Raw genomic sequence first — 20,972 nt, 5'->3', positions numbered from 1 at the left:
AGGGTCGGGAGCCGGAGCCGGCCCCGCAGTGTGGACGACGCGTCCGGGATGTGGGATCCCAGGCTGGTGAGGCTGGCCTTGCTGCAGCAGCTCCGGTCCGCCTATGGCATCAAGGTCAAGGGCGGCCGGGGGCCGTGCGATCGCAGGAGACAGGACGCGGCAGCCCCGGAAACTGGGGTGAGTTCCTGGGAAAGCGGTGGTGGGTTTTTGTTGCTGAAAAAAAAAAAAAAAAAAAACACCTGTCTGCCATCGCTGGCTTAACCTGGGCCTGCTGACATGTTCACCCTGTGTGGATCAAAAAGACTGTAAAGTTAGATGTGTCTAATTCAGCCCAGGTGATCAGCGGTTGATACAGGATGACATGCCTGGTTCTTGGTCAGGGTGTTTTTGGGGACACACAGTTGCAGGATTTTCAACCTTGGCGCTGTTGAGGTGTCGGAGTAGAGAGGAGGTGGGAATGGCCGGTGAATTGCAGCAGGAGCATCTCCCAGTTGTGACGGTTAAACACGTATCCAGGAATTGCCCAACGGATAGTATTTTGAAACGGTAGTGTGTGAGGAGAGAGAAGTACTTCAGCATTGGTTTGGAGTAAGTTTTCTAGAGGAACAAAGGGCGTTTTCTGAATGAACTTGTAGGAGAGCAGTGACAGTAGTCAAAACTGGCTCCCGATGGATGATAGCTCTAGACTCACCAATATGCAAAAAAGCAAAAATAGCCTGCTGTTACTCTAGTTCAGCGTTTTAAGACAAAGCTCTTCCTAAAAATGGACAGACTGGGGTGATTGGAAAGCTGCTGATATAGAGTTTAAATGTATGTTGCTGTTTTATATGATACTTTCCAGGATGTGGAGGCAAAATGCATAGAATTAGTTTGCATAACTTGTAATCATCAATAATTTCTTAACAAATCAGTAAATGGAAAAGCAAACAAAAGATTTGTATGAGAGTGCTTCATAAAGTTCCTGGAAGATGAAAATAAAAGAATTTTTTTACTGCAAAAATCTTGAAACTCAAGCAGACTTTTTATAGAACATGTATTTTGTGAATTTTTTTGATGACTCTTCGTGTACCCCTTAATAACATGTAAGTTCTGCAGAAATGGTTTGCAAATCAATGGCAACATGTTTGCCATGGTTTCTTTTGATGCTTTCCGGTTTCTTTGTAGGAAAGAATTTATATACTATTTTTTATTCACCCCTTAAAAATAACCCGCCCCCCTTTGGAGCCTGACCTGAGTTTGAGTCCTGTTCTTTCCTAAGTGGGACTGTGAACTTGGGCAGCTTCCTGCTCAGCTTCCTCGTGTATAAGGGGAGAATACTGATATCTTCCTGACTGAATTGTGAAGGCATCCTGGTGGTGTCTGTCACGTCCCACTTAGTCATCTAGTGACAGTTGTGGATTAGGATCTACATCTGCATAAGGATTTGTGACTGCATATATGAATAAAGGTAACTACATGTTTTTCCATACTCATGCTATAAAAATAAATCAAACATGATAAAATGCAAAAAATCCTCGTGTTACATGAATAGGACTGACAGGATAGACAATTTTAGAAAGATTTCTCTAGCTTTTTGGAGATTGTTACGTAATCAGATTTTCTGCTTTTTAAGCTCAGAATCTTTAAATAGCTTTGCAAGTGATTTTGTAATACAGAAAGCACTAAAAGTATGTTATTTTATGAAATTAGATTATAGAAGTTGCTTGAAGTCAGTTACTTAAAGTGTGATATAAGGGGAAAACCTGAAGTTGAGCCATAGACATTTTAGTTTTAGCAACAGACTTGCTTCTTGTTTGGTTGCATGAAATCAAAAAAAATTGATTTTTTTCTAGTAAATGCGTTGCTTATTCCTACATTTTTTAAAAACTAGCTCTCCTTGAACTCATAAACCACAACAAATAGTTTTTGAATGCTGCTTCGCAAACATTGTTTCACATTTCCATTTAATTATTTCTGTGTGACTTGGGATCTGTTTGACAGTGCTGAGAGACTGAGAATGTTGGCTTGATCAGGGCACTCAGCTAGAACGTGGAAGAGCCAGGAGTTAAAACCTGGGCCACTGGGCCGCACAAAGCCTGCTTTCTTAAGCATTGAACCCTTCTCCTTTTTTATCTTGGGATATAGTTGTCATCTAAATAAAGCTGGATGATTAAAACAATCTTAGTAAAATTGTATTGCTGTATTGAATCATTAACATTATTAATTTTTCTGTTGTAAGTAGAAGGTTAAATACAATTCTCTTATCATGCAGAGCAAGTGAGTCTAAGACTAATGCCTGAGACTGAGCGTGCCTACTTAATTTCTGTTTAGGCAGATGTATACAGGCTTGGTACAAATTTTCATTCTGGTATAAGAGCCATGGAGAAATCTGTGACGAATTTTTAGAAAAATCAAGTGCCAGGGGCCCAGCGCAATAGCATAGTGGCCAAAGTCCTCGCCTTGAACGCTCCGGGATCCCATATGGGCACTGGTTCTAATCCCGGCAGCCCCACATACCATCCAGCTCTCTGCTTGTGGCCTGGGAAAGCAGTCAAGGACATCCCAAAGCTTTGGGACACTGCACCTGTGTGGGAGACCTAGAAGAGGCTCCTGGCTTCGGATTGGTTCAGCTCCAACCATTGCAGCCACTTGTGGAGTGAACCACTGGATGGAAGATCTTCCTCTCTGTCCTCCTCTCTGTATATCTGACTTTCCAATAAAAATAAAATAAATCTTTTTTTAAAAAAAGAAAATCAAGTGCCAGCTCAGAGATAAGAGTCTATATTCTATTATTATTATTATTATTATTGTTAATGAAAGGTTTTAGTTACAAGGAGGGAATGGAGAGAGTGAGCTCAGTCCTCCAGTTGCCAGGCCTAGAGCAGGCCAAACCTAGCTCCTGGAACTCCATCCAGGTCTGCCACATGGGTGGTAGGGGCCCAAGTGTATAACTATTTGGTTTTAATTGATGACGCATAGTTTACTTCTCTTATCTTTGTTATTTGCTAGTGTTCTTAATTTTCTGACATTTAAAAAAATTCATATTATGCTAATGTTTTGTTATGATGATTGAATTTCTCATTCTAGGCTAAAATATTTGGAGTTCCTTTTAATGCATTGCCTCATTCTGTTGTACCAGAATATGGACTCATTCCAAGGTAAGGTGACTTTGAAGTTAGAAGGCATTTCTATCTGGCATTAGTGGGCTAAAAAAAATAGTTGGTTGACACACATTTGATTAAAACTTACCATTTTTTTTTAATGATTTATCTATTTGAATGTCAGTGCCACAGAGAGAAAAAGAGAAACAGAAAGAAATCTTTTGTCCTCTGGTTCATTCCCCCAATGGTTGCAACAGCCAGGATTGGTCCAGGCCGAGCCAGGGGTCAGAAACATTCTCTGGGCCTCCCACATGCATGACAAGGGCCTAACTAGTTGGACCATCTATTACTTTCTTCCTGGGTGCAATAGCAGGAAAATTGAAAGCAGAGCAGCAAAAGCTCAGATTGGTGTTCTGTTATGAGATGCTTTTGTAACGACGTGCAACTTAACCCACTGCTCAACAATGCCAGCCCCTTATTTCATCTCCTAACATTAGCTAAAACAGAAGGAGCTGGCTGGAGGATAAGCCACTGCTTGTGACACCAGCATCCCATATTGAAATGCTGGTTGAATCCTAGCTGTCATATGGGAAACCCAGATGGAATTCCTGGCTTCTGTCTTCTGTCTTCAACCTGGCTTATCCCCAACCCTGGCCAGCAAATGGAAGATCTCTTTGTCTCTGCCCCTTTCTCTATTACTCTGACTTTCAAAAAAATAATAAATCTTTAAAAAAACTAAAAACATTGTTTACTATAGAATCTGGATGCTGTGGATTAAGGTGCCACTCCAGCATCCCATATAGGAGTGCCAATTTGAGTCCTGGCCACTCAGCTTCTGATCCAGTTTCATGTCAATGTGCCTGAGAAAGCAGCAAAGACGGCTAAACTACTTGGGCCTCTGCCACCCATGTGGGAAGTCCAGATGGAGTTGCTTCTGCTAATATCCTAGCCTTGACTATTGTGGCTGGGAAGTGGGCCAGTAAATGAACTTTCTATTTCTCTGTATCTTGCAGTAGCCTTTCAAATAAATAAATGTATTAAAAAGTAGCTAATATAGAAAAAAAATAGCCTTTACATATTTTATGAGTTTATTTTCTAAAAAGCAGAGAGAGCTTCCATCTACTGGTTCACTCCCTAAATGTCCAGAACATAAATAGGCAGGTCTCCCTTATAGCTGAAAGGGACTTGGATATTTGAGGTTTCATCTGTTGTTTTCCAGGGTCTGCATTATCAGGAAGCAGGAATTGAGAATAGAGCTAGATATCAAACCAGGACATTCCCATGTAAGAAGGACAGGGATGGTCTTAACTCTAGACCAAATGTCTGCCCTATATTTTTTTTTAGATCATGGAATTTGCATACATTTCCAAGATTGAATTTTAAGATCAAGCAATGGATAAGTGTCAGAAATCAACTTGCTTTAGATCTACTAAATCAGACTTTTTAGTTCTATACCAACATTTTGCTACACTGCAGATTAAGGAATACTAAATTGGCAATTCAGTATTTTGATAGTTTTGCCTTAGAAATGTTAAATATTATGCTAAGATGTTGTGGTGTTTGTAAATGCATATTACATAACATTTGTGCTTCTCTAAGCAACTTACCTATAATTGACCTTTTAGACTGTCAAATACTAGTAGGGAAGTTTGTGTCTTAAGAAAATAGTTTTAAAACACATATATATAAATCGTTTAATTCACTAATGTTGTTTTCAAAGTAGGGTTCATTTTGGCTATTCTAGACCAATAATTTACATTTTACTTGATTTGTTATTCAGAAGCATGCATTGGCATTGAATCCTTTGCTGCCGATAGTTCCCCCTCCCCTCTCTCCCTTCAGTCTTAGCTATAGATTCAGTTTTATAACCAACTGCTTATCATTTTACTCTTTGGATGATGAATGAAAGACTTGATTTTCCCATGGTGAAAACCTGTGATGATTTTCAGCAATTAGAATTGCAAATAGTATCCCAAGGAATAATGACAAAAAGTTTTAATTTATCGGTCTATTTTTATAAAGAAAACCCAGAGTCTATATTTTGTCAGTTACTCTCAGCAGAGCTGACGTTCAGCCATGTGCACCGACACAGCTCTATCATTCGTTCGCAGATAGCATTCATTCTGGTTTCATGATACCAGCTATTGACTGCCTAAAAGCATGTAAACGCAGCATTAATTGAGAGTGCTGCATATATATGTATATATATACATATTTATTGGAAAAAATATATTTTTTTAATGGAAAGTCAAATTTACAGAAAGAAAGAGAAGCAGAAAGATCTTCCATCTGCTGGTTCACTCCCAAATGGCTGCAATTCCTGGAGCTGAGCCAATCTGAAACCAGGAGCCAAGAGCTTCCTCCAGGTCTTCCTCACAGGTGCAAGGTCCCGAGGCTTTGACCTATGCTCCACTGCTTTCCCAGGCCACAATCAGGAAGCTGGATCTGAAGTGAAGCAGCCAGGACACGAACTGGTGCCCATATGGGATTCCAGTGCTTGGTCAAGGGAAGGCTATCCAAATGAGCCATCACGCCAGGTCCAGATATTACTTTTCAAAAATATAGACATTGAATGCGCACTCCTTAATACAAGATAATAAAAAGATTCCAGGGAGTGGAATGTATCTTTTCTGAGGGATAATGTTGACATAAGGGGGAAGAACCCTTCTATGTCCAATAATATTTCACCCATGGAGAGTAAGTTCTCCCTTCAACAGTACATATACTAGAATTGGAATGATACAAAGGTTAGCATCGCCTCTGCACAAAGAGAAATAGTAAATAATGAAAGATCTTGAACAGAGCATTGGGTTGTTAACAGCTCAAAGAACTCTGTAAGAAGAGGTGCCGCCCAGAAAGGAGTTTGAGAAGAAACAATCTGGGAAATGGCAGAAAAACCAGAGAATAGTGAATATGTATTTTTGAAATGAGCATATTTATACCAGAAGGTTTCTTTCAGAAGTCAGGATCTGTGTGATTCATCTAAAATCAGGGTGAGGAGACATTTTTCTGTCAAGAGTCATTTAGATGTTTATATCATTCATGAGCCACAAAACAATTCCTTTAAAAACTAGCCTGCTGTAGGTTTATTGACTTTTGAGTCCCATCTCCAGTTAGCTTGGCAGGGCCAGGCTAGTGATTCCAACGGTCTTACATGGCCCACAGCTTTCCCTACCTACCCTGATCCAAAACCACTAATAAGGAGCATATTCTCGAGCAATAATTTTTCACTTCTACCATTTTGATTTGACTTTGTGGAAATAGTCATGTTTTTCAAATGCTGATAGTTCAGATAAGATGAGAACAGTGAATTAACCATGAGTTGGACAAAGCAAAGGCCCTGCTGAGCTTGAATGCTGTGTCCATGGGAGTAATGGTATTGAGCATCTTTGTTGGTGAGGGATGAGTAGAGACTTCTCTGTAGAGCAGTAAGAGACAAATGCTGTGCTGATGGAGGGCAGAGAAATGGGGTAGGGGTAAGGAGGAAGAGAGACCTAAAAGTTGACATGAATCAAAAGATGGGCCTTAAGGAATTTAACAGCAAGAAGGACAACTAAAAACCTTTTATTACAAGTATGATGTGGGTTTGTGCCATCAGGACTTCTCTAAGGGGAGTTAGTAGATGGCCTGCTTGTGTTTTGGCAGGAAAATAGGATTAAATTATATGCATATCTAGCCCTGAAAAATTTATCTTTCAGCTTTCTTGTTGAAGCTTGCACATCTTTAGAAAGGCATATTCATACAGAGGGACTCTTTAGAAAATCAGGATCTGTTATTCGGCTAAAAGCACTAAAGGTAAGCGTATTTATGACAAATGTTTAAGACTATGACATGAGTTATTGATGGAACTGAACTTATATGTGTCTCTTTCCTGCAGCAAAAAAAATCTTTTTCAGAAAAATTATATATTTGTACAAATTTGTAGTGTTTTAAAATTTTAGAGTACTTTTAGGTTCGTGGTTCTCATTTGTACCAAGTACAATATGAAATGAAATTTTTTTCGATAATATTGTTTTTCAACAAGACAGAAATGCTATGTGTAACGTGTTAAGAGAAATTTATTGAAGAAAGCTTTTTTTAAAAATGGCAGGGAGAGAGAGCAAATGAATCTACATCTGCTAATTTACTTCCAAATGGCTGCAGTGGCTAAGATTGGCTAGACAGTAGCTGGGAATGAGGCTTACTGTAGCCTCCCACGTAGTGGCAGGCACCCAGTTATTTCAGTCATTACTGGTGCCTCCTAGTGAAGTGGGGTCCAGGGCCTTGGAAAAACCCTATCTCACAGTTCACTGTCTGCACCTACTAAATGGGCTGACCACGCAAAGCGAGACCTTGGAGTTTCCAAAATAACTGAGGTGAAGGGAGTTTCCCTTCTGCTTCTCTGTTCAGATCTACGGAGGAAGAGATTGCAGGCCATCCTCCCAAACCGCTCTCATTCAAGACACCTGTCTGTCAGCACAGACACTCGGGTCCCCCGTGCTCCTCTCTGTTCGTGACTATGAGAAGGAAAAAACAGCTTTAAAAATCCTACGCCATTTACCTAAAGCCAGTATCCAGTCAGATACTCCACTGCCTTACTTCTTCATGAGGCAGTGCTTTCTGTTGGCTTTGCTTTCAATAAAGATTCTGTTAGGCTTTCACTTGTGCCCTGGCTTTTTATTTTTATACTAAGCTGAGGAAAGAGCCCATCTCTCCTCACTGATAACACTAAGGACTCATCAGCAGAAAGTTGAAGTTAATGTCTGAATTGGTTTTGAGCATAGGTACTCTGATATAAGAGAAAGTTTATTAGCCTATAATAAAGGAGTCTTACTTGCCACAGATTCTTAACCCCTTCCTCACCCCTCAATGCTCAATACTGTTGTATTTATTTCAGAATAAACTGGATCATGGTGAAGATTGTCTTTCTTCTGCACCTCCTTGTGATATTGCAGGACTTCTTAAGCAGTTTTTTAGGGAATTGCCAGAGCCCATTCTCCCAGCTGACTTGCAGTTAGCACTTTTGAAAGCTCAACAGTTAGGAACAGAGGAGAAGAATCAAGCTACGTTGTTGCTCTCCTGTCTTATTGCTGACCACACAGTTCACATATTAAGATACTTCTTTAACTTTCTCAGGAAGGTTTCTCTTAGGTAAGTGGTAATTCAGTGTCTTGGGAAATGGTAGTGTAATGTCTCAATAAGCTAAGTATTTACTCTTGTAGATAATAAATTTCATTACCTATTCCCTTACCTTATGTAATTTTAAAAACTATGCCAAATAGTTTGTTTTCTGTCTGTCTTAGAGCTACCATTGTGAATGCCACATTCAATGATAGGTGTTCTTAGGATTCTTTATCCACAGAATGCTATCTGACTACTGTATGCTTAAAATATTTGTCATTTGTTTTTAGATGCAAACCCTCTCTCTGCTGTAGCCTGAGCCCACTTGCTATGGACATGCTAGCTGCCTTTTTAAGCATTTCTGGCTTTCTTTGGATTGAGAGTTGGTTAAACATGTTCAGTTTGTGTGGAAAAGTACTGTAAATTCTATGATTAGCATGGTTTTGCGATATTTAAGTAAACAGAGGTGATGTATTTTTGATTCGTATGTGTAAGCCAGTCATATAGACACTGGGTATCTGAAGGGTAATGCTTTTGACTTGAGTATTACTAATAGAAGTAGAAAGCCTTTAAAACAAAATGTGCTAATGTATTAACTTTTTATCTAGTAAAATTTCTTTTTCCTGTGTAAGGTCCAGTGAGAATAAGATGGATAGCAGCAATCTGGCAGTAATATTTGCACCAAATCTTCTTCAGACAAGTGAAGGGCATGAAAAGATGTCTGCTAACACAGAAAAAAAGCTGCGATTACAGGCTGCAATAGTACAAACTCTTATTGATTGTGCATCTGATATTGGTAAGAAATAGTTGCATTAAGTAGCAATTTTGTTGAAATGAGAGATATCCTAAATCAATAAAAACAACTGCTAGAAAGTTAAGTTGGTAGTTTATATAAACATTTTAGGGAAGAGTAAATGAAGTATACTGATAGTCTTGTGAATATTTTCATGTAGGACGAGTACCAGATTTTATTTTGGAAAAGGTGCCAGGTATGCTGGGTATTGATGCTTTCTGTGCCACTCCCTCAGCGGAGGGAGTTGAAGAAGCTGAACTAACTCCTGGTGAATGTAAGAGAAAGCGAAGACAAAGTGTGGGAGGTAAGTTACACCTCGTGGAGGTACAGCAGTTCACTTTTATGTAAGATATGTTTGGACATAAAGAAATATAAGCTATGATTTATGCCTTTTAATGTCACATTGGAAGGATGGCCTGTATATGAAGAATTAAAATGATAACACAATCTATACCAACTGTCAGATCTTTAGTATAAGCATAAAATATGTTCAGAGGAGCAAAGTTCCCTGGGTTGTAATGATTGCAGGCTAAGATATCAAACCTAGACTTCTTAAAGAATAGATAAAATCTAAGGAAATTGGGCAGAGAGGTCAGTATCTGTATTCTACTCTAAGTGACAGTAGGGAAGAAGAATGTACAGAGGAGAAGTTATCTATATCTAGGTAAACGGAAAAAAGGTCAGTGTGGCTTGGGTAAAGGAGTATCTTAAGGATTAGAATCGTGTTATGGTGAGCTTAATGCCTCACCAAACAATTAGAATAGTAGCCTGGGTGTTGGTGAGGTATTGTTGAAGATTTATGATTTTAGTCTTGTTATAAAAATACTGGAGAAAATTATCTGATTTGAATTAGAATGGTCTGAAACCTATTGCAGTAATGTTGGTGTGAGATAAATGTTTGAACAAGTTGATGACATTGATTAGTTAGGAGTACAGAGTAATGAAGGAAATACTACAAGGAAGATTCAAAATGCCTGAAGTTTCATCATGGTAGAATTGTTATTGTAAGTTCTCATCTCTGATCAACAAGGTAGAGGATAGTCATTTTCTAGTTATCTTAGGAAAATTCTTTTCTCAGAAGTGGTCTGCTCATCCCATTACTTTTCTAATCCTGTGGTTTATGTTATTACGTTGTTGGATTTCTTCGTTGCTTCCTTGTATGGTCTTACCTTAAGGCTTCTGTCTTATTTTCCTAGGGCTTAATAACAAAAACATTGTCTCAGACATGTGCAGGCTAGCAGTCTGAGATCACAGTGTCACTGAGTCTCTGGGGACCAGCCTGTGAAGAGAACCCTTCTTTCTCGGCTTCTGGTGTTGGCCCTCACACCTTGGCGTTTTGTTGGCTTGTAGCTGTTCACTCCCTTCTCTGCTTCTATTCCATGAAATTCTCCCTATGTGTTGGCTTTGTGTTCTATTGTGTTCTGTTGTGGCAGAAAAAGTCAGGGGACATATTTGGCATGAAACTGTTCTTACTGAGTTCATGATAATTTCCTAATACCTAAGTTTAGCATATAATTTTTAGACCTGTATCATTCAGTGCTCAGTCTAATTAATTAACTATTTCACTATTGGTACTTTTGTCTTCTTATTTTTTTGTGATGCTATGTTGTCTTTGTTTTCTTACTTCTTTTGCCACATATTTTGCCTCGATTCCTACATTTCTCTTTTTCTAACTATCTTTTAGGTTGTTTTTCTATACTTGACCTTCTCACACTTTGCCCTATTTCAGATTTTTTAACACCAGTTTCTGATGTGATGACTCTCAGATCAGCTTCTCTATTCCAGACAAATGGGCTCCGGGCCTTTAGGCCTCTAACTCATCTTTATATTATTTGCTTTTTTTAAAAAAATATATTTATTTATTTATTTATTTATTTATTTATTTATTTATTTATTTATTTATTGGCAAGTCAGATATACAGAGAGGAGGAGAGACAGAGAAAGATCTTCCATCTGGATGATTCACTCCCCAAGTGAGCACAACAGCCGATGCTATGTCGGTCCCAAGCCAGGATCCAAGAACTTCTTCCAGGCACGGGTGCAGGGTCCTAAAGCTTTGGGCCGTCCTCGACTGCTTTCCCAGGCTACAAGCAGGGAGCTGGATGGGAAGTGGAGCTGCCGGGATTAGAACCAGTGCCCATATGGGATCCCAGCACGTTAAAGGGGAGGTCTTTAGCCACTAGGCCATGCCGCCGGGCGCTATATTATTTGCTTTTAACTTTGGTGGCTTCAGCTGTCTTCCCAGTTATCAAATCAGAACTCAAGGTGACTCCATCTTTTTCCATCGCTGCATCCCACTGATCACTGTGATCCTTTAATCCTTCCTCTGTTTCTGTTGCCTCTGCCTCATTTCAGATCTTTCCCATCTCTTCCCTGAACAAGTATTAATTGCCTCCTCTGTACATATTTGTATTACATTTCACTCTGTATTTTGTCTGTTTTCGTTTAAGGAAAAGAGAGTATAAATGGGGAAAAAAAAGAAAATAGATCCTTTCATATATTTCTGTTTATTATTTTGAGATAATTAATTTTTAAAGTCCTTAAATAGCTAAAAATATATAAGCAGATATAACGTTAGATATTGAAAGACCACAAATTTCAGTGTCGATTATTGCTGAGAAATAAGTATATATTAAGTTATAATTGATTATATAATAATTAAATGTGTCTTACATTTTCAGATTTTGTTAATGGGGCACTAAATAAACTTCGATCCACCAGAACACCCTCTTTTACACCTCAACCAGAAAGAATTAGTAAGTATTTATTATGCTATTCAAATGAAATTTTAGCAGTAGTCTATAAAAAACACTTGTCTTAGTTAATAGTTAAATTTAATCATATTTAATATCACCATAGGTAGAGATATTGTGCTGTGTTGTGATATTGATAATTAAAATGGATATGATGATAAGAAATGTCTTAGCCTTTTGTCATATTTCTTATATTTTGGAAGTAAAAGTAATATTTAGATCTGTTTTTGCTTTAATTTCTGAACTAGAATTTTCTTGCCCATGTTTTTAAGAATCTTGCTGCTTCTCTATTTTCATTTTAAGTGAATTGTTAATTTAGTTCTATAATATGTATTTGATCATCAAAATGTTTTATCTCCCCAGTTTTTTATTAGCTCTAAGTAATAGCTTTGTGAGAAGAAATTATATAAAACTTTGTATTTTATCAACTCTGTGGAAGAAGCAGCAAATTGACTTGATTTTGTTTTCAGCCCAGCCATCTGGGTCTCCAGTGATTCTCACTCCAAATGCTAAACGTAAATTGCCAGTAGATGCTACTCATGGCTTCTCCAGTAAAAAGAGGAAGTCCATCAAGCACAACTTTAATTTTGAACTGCTGCCAAGTAATCTCTTCAGTAGCAGCTCTACACCAGTGTCAGGTAACAAATTGAATTTATTTGGTTGGAGTATAAGTGTTAACATGAGCGTCTATTCTGCACAAAGCAATTTTTCCTATTAATGCCACTCTTTGGAGCCAGAATCTGAATTTTTTGGTTAAGCCCTTCCCTTTAAAACTACACAGTAGTGAGTGTGTGTGTGTGTGTGTGTATCTTTAGAGAGTTGGGATAAGCATCTCAGAATTTTGGACTTTTGTGGGTAGTACTGATGATCAGATTTAATGTGACTGCACGGCCTACATCTTCCTTTAATTATTTTTGGATCTGAAGCTATGGCTATTACTAAATTACTCTTGAGCCAAGATTGCTGAGTTCAATAATTTCCGAGTCCAGAGTGGAAGTTATGCCATTGGAAGTTATAGTTTTGGGAAAGAGGGTAATTTTTAAAAGTGTTGTACTGAAGTACTTTTTCCCAAATTTCTTACCAACCTAATCGTTTTCTTCCAAATTAATAAAAGTTCCTAATGTGGCCAACAAGAGCCTCCAAAAATAATGTAAGTGTTGAAATGTATTTATTTGACAGGAAGAGTTGCAGAGAAATCTTCCATCTGCTGGTTCACTATCCAGATGGCTGCAGTGGCCAGAGCTGGGCTGGTCTAAAGCCAGGACCTTTTTGCAGGTCCAAGCACTCGGGGTGTCCTGTGAGGTGCAATAACAGGGAGCTGGATTGAAAATAGGATCTACCAAGCCTTGAATGGCACTCATAGGTGACTGGCACCTCAGGTGGCTTTGCTCACTATACCACAGCGTTGGCCCTGAAAATGATATTTTGTGGTAATGTGAATACTGGATTTCTCATTAATGTGACCTTAGATCAAGTTGGATTGTGACCCAAGCTTGCTACCTAATTGCTCCTTTTCATCCCCTCCACAAGGCCTCAGGAGATTTCTGACCCTTAATCTTAGGGGCTGCTGGAGGATACAGATTCATCATATCTTCTATAGTAGCTACTCCCTGCTTTTTGGTAATGTAGGGCTTACCTCTTCTGCGTTCTGAAATCTCCCTATCTCGTCCAGTGGGTCCATTTCATGAGCTGGAGAATCTCCAATCAATACATGTCTGTGTCCCCTACATCATCTGGGAAGTTACTGGCTTCTGAAACAGCCAAGTGTATCAGCTAGTATGAGAATAATTGGAAAGAAATAAGTCGCAGGTGGAGTGCTCTTTTAGAAGGAAAGATATTGTTTCCAGAATACTGGGTGGTGGAGGATTGCCTCTGTGTAGATTATAAAACTATCTAGTTCTAAAGCTTACTGTGGTTTTCAATGAATAGACTACCATTAGAGTAGAGGTGACAGATTCCACTAATCACTGCGTAGGCTCATTCTTGTTCTGTAAGTATATATTCTAAGGCCTGCCAGTTGGCCATGACTCTTAAGACAGCATGTCTGAAGACTTGGGTACTTGCTCTACAAGTGGGCCTGAAGAGGAGGCCAAAATACATAAAGTTATGATTAGTTCCTAAAATTAGTTTCTTATGACATATCAATGACTTGTAGTATTGGAAGAACTTACCAAGGAGTTCTCCTACCAATAGCATCTTCCAGAGAGGATCAAGGGTTAGGGGGAAAAAATACATTTGCCTGGGCCTGGTACAGTGCCTAGTGACTAATTCTTCACCTTGCACAAGCCAGGATACCATGTAGGTACCGGTTCGTTTCCCAGCTGCTCCACTTTTTTTCCAACTCCCTGCTTGTGACCTGGGAAAGCGTTTGAAGACAACCCAAAGCTTTGGGACCCTGTGCCCAGGTGGGAAACCTGGAAGAAGCTCCTGGCTGCTGGCTTTGTATGGGATCAGCTTCAGCTGTTGTGGCCATTTGGAGAGTGAACCAGCGGACAGACGATCTTTCTGTATCTCCTTGTCTCTATACATCTGCTTTTCCAATAAATTATTCCCCCTAATAATAATAATAGTAATATAAAAACATTTGCCTTAAAGTGTAGCAAGCTTGATGTGGCAAAAGCAAAGTCTTTACTTATATTGCCTTATGAAGAGATTATTTGAGGTCTTCAGCTGGTTCACAGGAGTAGGAACACTAATCTTTCATGTGTACAGGTATGTTTCTCTGCTTGGTACACGAGTCAGCAGTGGAGGTATCCTAACATGTGACATGTGTTGAAGCCAGGCCACACATCTACAGGGTCTGGTCCCTGATCAGAGATGAGACCTCAGGTCTGAGGCCAGCAGTACATGAGAACATAGGTTGCTTGCAAACACAAGATGCCATCAGTGGGACCTGCCCCCAACCTGGAGTATACAGTGCAGGTCCACAGCCTGGGCACCATAGCGTCCCACCAGCTCTCAGCCCCTAGGCTCACACTTTCATGAACTTTTGAACTACCCTTAAGTGTATTCCAGACACTGTGCTGAACAGTTTGTGTACATTACAGTAATACTTAAATTCATCATTGCCGTGCATTTTAGAGTCCAAGTCGTTTAGTAAGTAGTAGGACAAACTAAGCTTTCTTTAGTTTACAGCAGTTCTCATCCTTTCCCGTGTGTTATTAAGAGTTTAAAGCAAAATTTCAACATGAAAGTGTTGTTTAAATGAGCAACTGGTCAGTCTCCCCTTTGGGATGCCCACATCTCATATTTGAGTACTTGTTGGAGTCCCACTTACTCTGTTTTTGATCCATTTTCTTGCCAGTGCAACCTGGGAGGCAGTGGATGTGGCCTAAGTGTTTAGATCCATGCCTCCTGTGAATTCTAGGCTGCCGGCTTCATCTGGCCTAGCCTGGTTATTAGGGGCATCTGGGATATGAACCAGAAAGGATGGAAGGGATGTGTGTATGTGTGTGACTGTCCTGAAAGTAGCAAAAAGGAATGATACTTCATCTAACCTCTAACTAAAATGTATAACTAAAAATTAGGAAATCAATATTTGTGGAATATGGTCTGTTTGGGGTATTTGAAAACTGGATTTTTCTAACCAGAAATTTTTTCATTTTTGTTTTTGCTTTTGGGTAGAAAGTAAGGATTTCTTTGCTGCTATTACTAACTTGCATTTGGGTAAGAAAGTAAGTATGATACGATTGTCTTTACAGTTCATTTTGACACAAGCCCAGGAGGGTCATCTCAGAGCTCACTCTCTCCTGTAACCACCAGTGGAAACCATTTGAAAAATACCAGTGTGCTAAGGCGAAGTAAAAGGATTGCAGGCAAAAGTATTTGCAGGTAATTTGTTCAGAATATTTTATTTGTATTGAATAAATACTCTGTAGTCATAAAATATTGTCTTTCATCAAGAATTGTGTTGACTCATAATTTTTAAAAGTCCTTTGTTTTCAATATGGAAATAATAGTCTTACCTACTTTCCTATAGCCCTTGAACCTTTTTACCTTAATTAATAAAAGTCCTTTGTTTTATTAACAAAACGTCCTTATCAGCCAGAAATGCTTCCTTGATTGAATCCACTTTGCTTAAAATCCTACATTGTGGTTTAATTTCTTGTTTATTTAGAAAGCTAGTAGATTCAGTTGATCTAGGCTTATAAGTGACTGAATAGCTTTTATGATAAACAGATAATATATTAAAACAAATAAAATGTGTTTCTGCACAGTACCTAAAATTTAACCAGTTTTAAACAATTTACTTGTTCGATTATTAGCAATATAACTTGTTATGGATTTTTAATTGCATTTTATGAAAATTTCTCTGTGTGCTTCAAACTGTCATGTTTAAAATTCTGTTATTTTTAGGGTGGATTCAGGAAAAGCAGGTTGCTTCTCTCCTAAAATCAGTAGGAAAGAAAAGGTTCGAAGATCTCTTCGTTTGAAATTTAGTCTGGGGAAAAATAGCAGAGATGTAGTAAGTGTCTTACTGCTGTATTAATATGTTTACAGTAGCAGAACTTCCTGTTTATTCTCCTTTCTCTAACTGTTGTCCCATTCCTCTTTATACCAAGCTCATATCTAAGTTGGTGTCTCCAGTTCCTCTTTCTCTCCGCTTTTTAAGTCAATTCTGATCAGGCCTTTGTCCCAATACTCCATTGAAACTGCTGTCATCAAGCTCACTCATGAAAACAACATTGCTCAAACCAAACATCAACTGTATTTTACTCAAATTGACCTGTCAACAATATTTATCTCTGGAGATGAATTGTTGCTCTTTGTCTATTTTGTTTCTTTGCTGGTTACTTTTTGAATTCCTTTGTCTCTCTTAGGTTCTTTGGGGCAGGATACTGCTATAAGTTCCTACTAACAATGTCCACTTCCGTCTTTGCAGTAGTACAATAGCTCAAGTTAGACCTCCAAGACCTGAATTGTTTTTAATTTTCATCTATATCTACTTCTCTAGAGTGTAAATTCCATGTGTGTAAGATTTTGTTCTGATTTTCTTTTTTTCTTTTCATTGTTTATGAGCAGGCCCTAGCAAAGTCATCCAAAAATTGTTTTAGTTAATAGATTATCATTTTAATCATAAAATATGTGATAGCCAAGTCATGCTTGTAACTTTTGTTAGCTATAAAGGATATTTGCTTCTTAGTTATTATATGTGCCTATTAAATAAACTTAATTTTGATAAGTATAAAAATTTTACTGCATTAATATTTTGTACTAACTAGATTTATTTCATAACCAAAGTGATTAATTTTTGTGTGTGTGTGCAGAATGGATTTTCTGGTGTCAACAGATATGAAATTGTTGGTCGAAGACTTGCAAATCAACAAAGTTTAAAAAATAAAATTGAATCTGTAAAAACAGGTCTGCTTTTTAGCCCAGATATTGATGAAAGATTACCGAAGAAAGGTACATTTACATTATACTGTTGATTTTTTTCCTACAAGTTCTGTTTTAAGTTTCTTTTTAAATCTAAGTAATTTTATGTGAGTCAGAGAAACTTCCAGTCTAGTGACAAACTCCCTAGATGCTGTGAACTGGGAACCAATTCACATATCCACATTAGTACAGAGATCCAAGGGCTTCATAAGCTGCTGCCCATAGTGTGCACTTAAATGAAAAACTGGAATTGGAGTCAGGACTCCAACTCACACTCTAAGCAGTAGCTGATCTATGCCAAACATAGCCCCTGGTTTTAGGTTGCTTTTCTTAATGATAAAATTGAGTGAATATTTTACTAGTGTAGAATTTTCAAATTTGCATTTAAATAGTGAAAAATATTTAAATTTCAATGCATCATATCAGTAATTGAGTAATGTTTATAAATATAAATTTGTAAATGCATTCTTATTTAAAATATTCTTTAACACAACTCTTTAGAGTGCTTAGTGTATTTTTTTGCTATGTGTTTGGAATATATTTAAAAACCAGTTCAAATGTATATTACTAAAGGCACTGAACTGCTTTTATTTTAGGTTCAAAAAAGATCAGTAAATCTGAGGAAAACTTACTAACTCCAGAGCGACTACACAGAACAAGTTATCGGATGTCTTGGACAGGGCCCAGTAGTTCAAGTTTTCAAGATATGGATACAAATGAAGATTCTCCAATAGTGGGAAGTCCTGAGGTGGAAAATTCTTTGGAGCATGATATTACAGTTGAGAAATCACCTGCTGTGTCATATGAACTCACCCTTTCCAGTTTGCGTAATTCACATAATAGTGATGTAACAGGAAGCTCTCTTAGTGGAGATGATAATAATTTGACCACGGAAACTTTGGTTAAAATTCAGAGAGCATTTTCTGAATCTGGAAGTAATCTTAATGTGCTGATAAATCACAGGCAGTCATCAATAACTAATGTGGCTGAGATAGAATTAAACGAAACATCCAATGTACCACAGGGCCCACAGGAAAATCTATTGGAAGCTAATGATTTGATTATGAGAGAATCAGAGGAGGAGCTTGAACATCCCACTGATAAAGATGAAGGTTATTTTTTGGAAAGAGACCTCTTAGCACATCAAGCTCAGAACTTTGGTAGAGAGACAGCAGTAAAGTGTTGTGCAACTCAGATCAAAGTAGAACATGAAAAAGACACTTGTTCAAATATAGCAGAAGATAATTTAAGCAAGGATGAATGCACTAGTGATGAACAAACAAAGAAACAGCAATCTCCAAAGGAAAAACTAGATACAAAGCTGGAGGAGAATGAGAGTATGACTGAAGAGAATTTACTGAAGCCCACTGCTCCCAGGGAGGAGGAGGCCAAATCTGCTTCTTTGCAACAGAGTGCATGTAATGTAACGGACTTGTCCAAGCCTGTGAGAATTGCCAGGCAGCAGTCACTGGTAGGACCCTGTAATAAAACGGTTTCTGAAAGTTTGCAAGTAACAGAGCCGGGAAGGGTTTCCGATCACATACAGTGGTTTAACAAGCTTTCATTAAATGAACCAGCTAGAACAAAAGTGAAATCACCTCTTAAGTTTCAGCGTACACCTGTCCGTCAGTCTGTCAGGAGAATTAATTCTTTGCTGGAGTATAACAGAGAACCTGTCAGACGTAAGCTGGCGAGTCATCTCAGTGATGTGGCTTCTCCTCTCGTGAAATCCGTGAGCTGTGATAGTGCTCTTCCCTCTTGTGTAAAAGATTCCTCTGCTTCGTGTGCCAAATCAGGTCCTAAGGAACAGAAGTCTACACCATGTGAGCTGTCAAATGACACAACTTCAAAATCAGGCGTGAGATCAACATCTCAGTCTTTCTCAAAAGTGAAGAGGCACCCAGATTCCATGAATCCTCCTCTTGGGTCTACCCGCGTTTGTAAACAGCAGGTGGTGGCTGGTGGCCAAATTAAAATTCCCTTGGACGATGTAACTAATCATGATACATCAAGGTCTGTTGTAAATATGGGCTTTTCTGCTGGGGCAAATAACAAGGTCCTTAGAAAATCGTCAGAAAGAGAAAGGGTCTGGTACAAAGGTTCCCCCAAAAATCCTATTGGAAAAGCTCAACTACTACCAACAAGCAAACCTGTAGACTTGTAATTAGAAAATGTTACGCCTGCCTTTAGTGTAGATAAAATTAGAAATCGATGCTATATATAACAGGATGATCTACATGTTAATTTGTGCCTTGGAATGAATGTTAAGTAATAGCTTTTCTCTGGACTATAATGTTCTGTTAAAGCAGTGATTATGCTTTACCATTTTAAAGAAAGTATTGTCTGGGTTTGTAAGGAATTAGTTTATGAAGATTACATATTTTTTATTTTTTCAATGTATGATTAGAATAATGGAACAAATTGTGTCTGTTTCCTGTTTCTTCCACATCAATTAAGTTCTGCAGAGAAAGGTTAGCATGAAAAGGGAAGAGAAAAGCTCTAAAGATATTAGGTCTTGAATTTTATTAGTGTTTATTGTCTACCAAAATTTTTGTAAATTATTGATTTACTTGAACAGCATCTGAATATTTTACTATTTGATTTTGATTGCCTGTTCGCTGGAATTAAGAACAAATGGATAAGGCAGAATAATAACTAGTGTGCTTGTGCTATGATGCAGAAGCAGTTGATGATTTTTAAGCCATATTTGGTTTTTAAACATAATTTGCACAAATAAGTTGGTACCTGTTTAATCCAACCTAGAATTGGAATATTTAATATGGATAATTAAACTTGAAAGTATTTGATAAAGGTAATTTCTTAATATTCAGGATGCTTGATCTTTAGATTTGAAAAAGCTGATACACCTTCTGTATATTTTTCTTGGGATAAAAAACCTTTGATTGTTTTGTCTTATGTGTATGTGTTATTTATTTAGTGTAGACAATAAAGCTAACTTTCTGGAAAAAAAAAAACTTGGCCTGAGACTATGTTAAAATCTGAAGCGCTTGTTGTACCAAGTTGTTGCTCAAATCTGTCTACATTTATAATGTATGTTACTAGAAATGACAAATCTTTAAGAAAACAGTATCAGAGGAAGGAATAAATGTACAGAATCAGCCAACCATGATGACAGTTTTGTGGCTTGATGGTTGTTTATGTTTGGATGTTGTGTTGGAGCGGAACAGCAGTGCTGCAAATACTGGAGCAATCAGACACTTGCTTTACTGTGTTGATGCTTATGATTTTACTGAGAGCAAGTGGAGACAAAATATTTGTATATGTTGTCTGTAGTATAGCAATTTTTTAGGCTTCTGATTTTTAAAAATGCATTGTCATTTTATAGTCATGGAGGGAAGTATGAAATGCTGAATTGAAATACTAGAATTCTGTAAGGTGTAGGAGGCTCGAAAATATGGTTTTCTTGGAGCATGAGTCGATAACAGGAAATGTCTAGTTTTTAAAAAATAGCCATGTGCCACTCCCATTTTTATTAGCTAAAGGCTGTAATGGAGAAGAAAACATGAGTAGTTTGGAGGGATATAATTGGAATGAATCAGAGAAACTCAGTTTCAGACTTGATTTAATTGTATTAGCTTTTTTTTTTTCTTAATGTTATTAAAGGCTTATTTATTTTTGTGGCAAAGTCAGATTTACAGAGAGGAGAGACAGAGAAAGGACTTTTGTCCACTTGCTCACTCTCTTTAACTGGCAGCAACAGCCAAAGCTAAGCTCTGTTAAGTTGTCCAGGAACCAGGAGCTTTCTCCAGGTCTCCCACATGGGTGCAGGGTCCCAAGGCTTTGGACCATCCTCTGTTGCTTTCCCAGGCAAGCAGGGAGCTGGATGGGAAGTGGAGCAGCTGTAATACG

General features: G+C 38.1%; 1 protein-coding gene across 2 annotated transcripts; it reads left to right on the top strand.

Annotated features, from left to right (window-relative positions):
• The first annotated feature begins 48 nt into the window (after positions 1-48).
• Positions 49-20,077, top strand: LOC121149006 (inactive Rho GTPase-activating protein 11B-like). Of its 2 annotated transcripts, XM_040969410.1 has the most exons (12): positions 49-177; positions 3,067-3,137; positions 6,779-6,875; positions 7,957-8,210; positions 8,813-8,976; positions 9,134-9,277; positions 11,655-11,729; positions 12,197-12,364; positions 15,428-15,557; positions 16,083-16,191; positions 16,994-17,132; positions 17,699-20,077. In XM_040969410.1, exons 1-12 carry the CDS (start codon positions 49-51, stop codon positions 19,264-19,266), a joined length of 3,048 nt encoding a protein of 1,015 aa, XP_040825344.1. In that variant the 3' UTR covers positions 19,267-20,077. The 2 variants fall into 2 exon arrangements, with proteins under 2 accessions (XP_040825344.1, XP_040825345.1); XM_040969411.1 differs by lacking the exons at positions 11,655-11,729; positions 12,197-12,364; positions 15,428-15,557; ... (1 more) ...; positions 16,994-17,132; positions 17,699-20,077 and having other exon boundaries at positions 8,813-8,942; positions 9,140-9,258.
• Positions 20,078-20,972: the final 895 nt, after the last annotated feature.

This window comes from Ochotona curzoniae, unplaced genomic scaffold (assembly GCF_017591425.1).
Source record: "Ochotona curzoniae isolate NIBS_2020 unplaced genomic scaffold, NIBS_Ocur_1.0 scaffold_4701, whole genome shotgun sequence".
Taxonomy (NCBI): Eukaryota; Metazoa; Chordata; class Mammalia; order Lagomorpha; family Ochotonidae; genus Ochotona; species Ochotona curzoniae.
The sequence above is the reverse complement of the archived record's forward strand: the minus strand, read 5'-3'. Positions and strand labels throughout refer to the sequence as shown.

Bases quoted from the DNA above. Each gene is read 5' to 3' on its own strand.
- LOC121149006 (XM_040969410.1), top strand. From the start codon at position 49: ATGTGGGATCCCAGGCTGGTGAGGCTGGCCTTGCTGCAGCAGCTCCGG. The intron at 9,278-11,654 runs GTAAGTTACACC...TTACATTTTCAG, and splicing joins GCGAAGACAAAGTGTGGGAG to ATTTTGTTAATGGGGCACTA. The intron at 12,365-15,427 runs GTAACAAATTGA...TTGTCTTTACAG, and splicing joins CAGCTCTACACCAGTGTCAG to TTCATTTTGACACAAGCCCA.